At 38.4% G+C, this 6,000-nt stretch overlaps 1 protein-coding gene and 1 long non-coding RNA gene across 3 annotated transcripts in view; one reads left to right on the forward strand and one right to left on the reverse strand.

The window, feature by feature from the left end:
- anapc1 (anaphase promoting complex subunit 1) overlaps positions 1-6,000 on the reverse strand; it is a 55,486-nt gene that overhangs the window by 45,153 nt on the left and 4,333 nt on the right. For both annotated transcript variants that reach the window (XM_032541478.1, XM_032541477.1), the window contains exons 8-11: positions 5,748-5,893; positions 4,608-4,765; positions 4,111-4,242; positions 3,758-3,976 (exon numbers count right to left, since the gene is read on the reverse strand). In XM_032541478.1, coding sequence (XP_032397369.1) covers positions 3,758-3,976; positions 4,111-4,242; positions 4,608-4,765; positions 5,748-5,893 — 655 coding nt within the window. The remainder of the gene's footprint in view (positions 1-3,757; positions 3,977-4,110; positions 4,243-4,607; positions 4,766-5,747; positions 5,894-6,000) is intronic.
- The window catches only part of LOC116705353 (uncharacterized), a 15,734-nt gene continuing 14,301 nt past the window's right edge, over positions 4,568-6,000 (forward strand). Inside the window, exon 1 of the long non-coding RNA XR_004335916.1 lies at positions 4,568-4,577. This is a non-coding gene — a long non-coding RNA (uncharacterized LOC116705353). The remainder of the gene's footprint in view (positions 4,578-6,000) is intronic.

Below are 6,000 nucleotides of genomic sequence, written 5' to 3' on the forward strand. Positions count from 1 at the left end.
AAATAAATTTTAATTAGAGATATCTGAAATTTGAGATATCTTTAACTTTCATTCTGCCTAGTCAAAATGTAATTACAGATATCTTGAATTAGAGTTTTGACTAGGCAAAATGACGTTGCAGATATCTTTATGCAGATTGGGCCCGCATCCCACAGGCGGGAGCAGAGCGCATTGTTCAAATCATCAAATCACATACAGTGGTGCTCAAAAGTTTACATACACATGCTTAAGTTGACTAAAAAGAGGAATAAAAAAATCATGTTTTGGAAATTTATTTTAATACCTAAATTAAAAATGAGGTAAAATCCAACCTTTAAGGACACCAATTTTCTTTGTGAATGAATAACGTATGTAAATAAATAAATGTTCTTATTTAAAATACAGGGGTCATAAGTATACATACCCCTATGTTAAATTCCATAGAGGCAGGCAGATTTATTATTAAAGGCCAGTTATTTCCTGGATTCAGGATATTATGCATCCTGATAAAGTTCCCTTGGCCTTTAGAATTAAAATAGCCCCACATCCTCACATACTCTTCACCATGCTTAGAGATAGGCATGGTTTTATTTCAGTTAGACTAATACCTGGTTGATTTGCATTGAAGATGATTTTATAGAAAGTATCCCATGCCTATCTCTAAGCATGGTGAAGAGTATGTGAGGAGTGGGGCTATTTTAATTTAAAGGCCAAGGGAACTATCAGGATGCATAAATCCTGAATCCAGGAATAACTGGCCTTTAATAATAAAAATCTGCCTGCCTCTATGGGAATTTAACATAGGGTATGTATCTTATGACCCCTGTATTTTAAATAAGAACATTTATTATTTACAAAACGTTATTCATTCACAAAGAAAATTGGTGTCCTTAAAGGTTGGATTTTACCTCATTTTTTAATTTAGTATTAAAATAAATTTCCAAAACATGATTTTTTATTCCTCTTTTTAGTCAACTAAGCATGTGTATGTAAACTTTTGAGCACCACTGTAGCTAAAACCTGTTAGTTGTGTAATTAGCACATTCGCACATTAACATGTCGGAGCAGCCAGAGGGCGAAGGCGTTTTTAATCGTCTTTTTAATGCTGCAGCCCGTGCAAGACAGGAGCTGGCAGCAAGAAATGAGGATTCAGCGTTGCTTTCCGCATATGTTCAATTCTTCCGAGATTTCTTTCACAGTTTTCAATAGAACGACGTTCTCTCTCTCCACAAATCCCCTCTGTGAGGGCTCGTTCAATTGCATGCCATTTTCTGTTTTATTTTTTATTTTTTTATTAAAGCCACTCTTTCTTCTTCCGTTCTCAGAAATAAGGAAATTAACTTCTACTTAATCTACCACTTCTTTGATTATGGCGTGGAGGGGAAATCACGGATCTAAAATAGAGCAACGTCATGCCCAGTAATTTGCACTAGTCATAATGACGTTTGAGATATCTTTAACTTTCATTTTGCCTAGTCAAAACTGAATTACAGATATCTGCAATTGTCATTTAAGATGTGTGACGCGTTGATTAACGTTTTCAATGACGTCATTGTAGATATCTGTAATTCAGTTTTGCCTAGTCAAAACTGAATTACAGATATTTCTATCTGTCGTTTTGACTAGTCACAATTACGGTACAGATATCTTGAATGACAATTCCAACTATCCGAAATGTAATTATGACTAGTCATAAAGACGTTATTGATATCTACAATGTTAATTCCGGATAGTCGAACTTAGCTTTTAAATGTTAAAATGGCTTGCCAACACATTTACCATCGGTGTAAGGAACCTAGGGGTGTGGGGGGGGGGGGGGAATCGATTATTAGATCCATCACAATTCTCTCTAGAACGATTCTACTGATGTTGATTTTTATTAAAAGTATTGTCTCTAGACATGTACAAATCAAAAAACCACGTGGCTGAAGAGGATGGGATAATGGACAACGACATTGAGTTTAGGCAAGAGTACGGAAAAAGAATACACAAAAAAGGCCAAAAGGACAAAAAGGTTTGTGTGTGTGGGTGGGTGTGTGTGTGGTTGTGTGTGTGTGTGTGTGTGTGTGTGTGTGGTGTGTGTGTGTGTGTGTGTGTGCGTGTATATACATACACATACACATACATATAAATATATATATATCATATGCAGATACATATATATATAATATATATATATCATATGCATATACATACATATACATAATATATACATATACCATATACATAATACATATAATACATATAATATATATATATGCATATACATATATATATACATATATATATACATATACATTTATATATATACATATACATATATATATATATATATATGTTATCTAATAGGAAATACATAAAATAATTAGGTAAAACACATAAACGCTGTTCATCTACATCATCACGTTACATCTGACTATCTCATGTTTCATGTCCTAAGAAGCCAATTCTCCCCCTTCAAACATGACTGAGCCTCATAAGCATGTTTAAGGCTTAAGCATGGAATGACAACAAAATAAAAACCTCAGTAGATTAAACATTTCATTAAAACTTGTGTGTGACAAATACTGCATATGTCAAAATCTAACAACTCAGATTTATATGTATATTTTTTTAAATCACGCATGAAAATGAACATTCAAAAATTGTTGCATTGATAAATCGGTTTAGATTTGAATCGTTGGCCTCTGAACCGGAATCGAATTGTGAGGTGCCCAGAGATTCCCACCCCTAAAGGAGAGTTTGGCTTATCAGTGATTTAGAAATGATCTCTGACCAACTTTTTAGCTAAATGGACTAAGTACTAAGAGAGGATTCTTCTAGATATGATGTTCTCTCCGTCTCGGTCATTGCTAGGTCAAAATACATCATGGCAACTTTTTAGTAATTGAATAATTTGATAAAAAAGAGGAATAATTAGGGTCAGATATGGTGAAATGCTTCACTTCTCTCTACCTGGATGCTACCAAACTTCACAAGAAACTATATGAGGAGTTTAGGATGTTGAAATTAATCATTCGATCGTGATGCAGACCTGGACAATTCTGCATTGAGGCAACAGACCACAATCGATTTTTACCTACTGATTTTTCGGTCCCTGCTTTTTTGTTTTTGCCTTTTGTCTTTTGACTGTTGTGTTCAGACTCTGCTACATTGAGGAAATGTCTTTTTTAAGAGCAGATACAAGAAAAAGGGGTGCTCTTATTTATCTGACTGCTTGAATTTGGGGATGAAAACCATGTGTAGCAATATATAATAATTGACGAATTATGATGCCTTGTGATATTGAATCAATTTGAATCACTGACAGGATAATCGTAATTGAATTGTAAGGCCATTGAAGATTCACATCCCTATTAAAATTAAATTAAAGAACTGCATAAAGAAATAATTATATTCCACAAAAAAAATGAATCTGACATAACATAACAAGGGGGAAATTCTGTTTTTTTGATGATGATGATGATGATGATGATGATGGCTGGTGACACAACTTTATGATAAAAAGCCATTACATTTGCTGGCATTTACTCATTAAGGTGATGTACCTAAATATACCTGAAAGTTCAGTTGCTAAGATAGCCAAGAAAAGCAAAGTAGCTACATTAATGAATTTAGAGGAATGAAGGCCATCCCAGACAAAGTTGAAATCCCATTAAAATAAAAAAATAAAAATAAAAATAAATAAAAAATCTCAATAATTAATTCTCAATAGTGTCTGTCATTGATGTAAATGAAGCATGTGCCTGCACATGTAGGGTTCAGTCCTGGTAATTACCTGTGACAGCCAGCTGTGACCGTCTCACTCCAAAGCTGCTCCATGCAGAGGTCGGGTATGATGGGCTCCATCTCTGGTACCAGCATTGTCTCGTTGACCGTGCTGTTGGGAGAGTGTATCACGCCATGGTGCCCTCTGGGCGACGGGCTATGGAAAGACGTGTTGAAACGAGCCGCGCCTGAAAAGGATGGCGCCGCCATGCCTGGAGAGTGGGCACGACTGGGACGGAAAGATAGAGGAGGACAAAAAAGAGACATAGTACAAAGTAGAGTTTTTGACCACTAGCTTTAACACTCAATGGTCCGAGGGCATTCTTAATTAGGCTGGAAAGTTCAATTTCAAGTCTTACTCACCTGAGGGCAGCCATGTTGGATATACTCGGGGAATGAACACGGGAGTGAAATCCAGGTGAAGACGTCATGATCCTGCTCTGGTGGCTGTGCAGAGCACTGTAGTGGAGAGGAGAGCCAGGACCAACTGCACAACTAGGAGTAGAAAACAAAGAATGGGATTAGACAAGGGCAGAGACCAGAGATGCTCTTAAAGTCACCAGTGGAAATATAAAATAAAATAAAATAATAATTGCAAACAGTTGATGTGGCAATTCTCTGTCTGGATGCAGGTTTTTATGTTTATTCTCTGTATATGCATTTTAATTATAATGCTACTGATGTTGATGCTATTGACACTCTTGGCCAGGTATGGTTTGTAAAACTGATAATGTCTCTGTGGGATAATCCTAGCATAAAAGTTTAATAACAATTGTAGACATAATGAGGCATTTACATATGAAGGCCAAAAATCTCACATATAAACTGATGTGAGGACAACACTTTCATTTCACTTTTACCTTGTTCCAGTTCCGGCACCGAGCCCAGTTGCCCCACTGCCACCGGGGGAGTCCAGGCGGGAGATATTACGGAGGTGAGAGGTCAGTAAGCCAGATGCCATCAGACCCAACGGCGTGCCAACTGGATCTGCTGTACACCGCAGGACTGTAGATCGCTCCTGATGGGGGAAAGAGGCTGGAAGTTAGGAAAAGGTAGACTCTCTTGTAATAATAATAATAATAATAATACATTTTATTTAAAGACGCCTTTCATGGCACTCAAGGACGCCGCACAGGGAATTCTAAATTAGACAGCAAAAACAAATACTATACAACAGCAAAACAAATACATACAAACAGCAAACAAATACTACAACAGCAAAACAAAAATACAGCAAAACCAAACAAACAAACATACAACAGCAAAACAAATACTATACAAAAGAAAAAAAACTATACAGCAAAAAAATACTATACAGCAAAACAAATACTATACAACAGAAAAGCGGAGAGCAACAGACATTTAAGTGAATAGGCAGTTATAAACAGATGTGTTTTTAGTTGTGATTTGAAATGGGGGAATGAATCAATGTTTCTGATTTGGGGGGTAGTGAGTTCCAGAGACGGGAGCAGAGCGGCTAAATGCTCTGCCCCCATGGTGGTGAGAGGGCGGGGGGGACAGCAGGTTTATGGAGGAAGGATCTGAGGAGCGGAGGGAGTGGGACGCTGGAGGAGATCAGACACAATATGGGGGGGCGAGGTTGTGGATGGCCTGAATGCTAATAGAAGGATTTTGAATTTGATACGGAACTGGACCGGAGCCAGTGGAGCTGTTGGAGGACAGGAGTGATGTGGTGGATGGAGGGGGTTCGAGTTATGATGCGAGCAGCTGAATTCTGGACCAATTGAAGTTGTGGAGGGATTTGTGAGCGAGACCGAGAGAGGAGAGAGTTGCAAAAATCGAGACGGAAGTGAGAGACTGTGGACAAGAATTGCAGCAGTGTGGGGGTAAGGGAGGGCGGAGGCGATTGTGTTACGTAGGTGGAAGTAGGCAGACCCCAGGCGGTAATGTTAGGCATTCTGCCCCCCCCCCTGCCCCCCCCCCTCCCCGTCCCAATCCCCCTCTCGTGTTTGAATGTGTATGTCTGTGTATTCACTCACATCCTGTGTCACTTTGCGTAGGGCCCAGACAGAGTGAATTCCTTGTACAGTGTCATAGGAGACAACTACAGAGGGCTGACAGCAGCTGAACACTATCTTCATGGTGGCATCTGATGCATACTGTACATGGGATCCTTCAAACAGACCTGAAAAATCACACATAGAATCAGGTTTAAGTATGCTGATGATTCATTGAGAGAACGGGAGAGAGGGAGAGAGAGAGAGAGAGAGAGAGAGAGAGAGAGAGAGAGAG

The sequence above is a fragment of the Etheostoma spectabile genome, chromosome 17 (genome assembly GCF_008692095.1).
Source record: "Etheostoma spectabile isolate EspeVRDwgs_2016 chromosome 17, UIUC_Espe_1.0, whole genome shotgun sequence".
Lineage (NCBI taxonomy): Eukaryota > Metazoa > Chordata > Actinopteri > Perciformes > Percidae > Etheostoma > Etheostoma spectabile.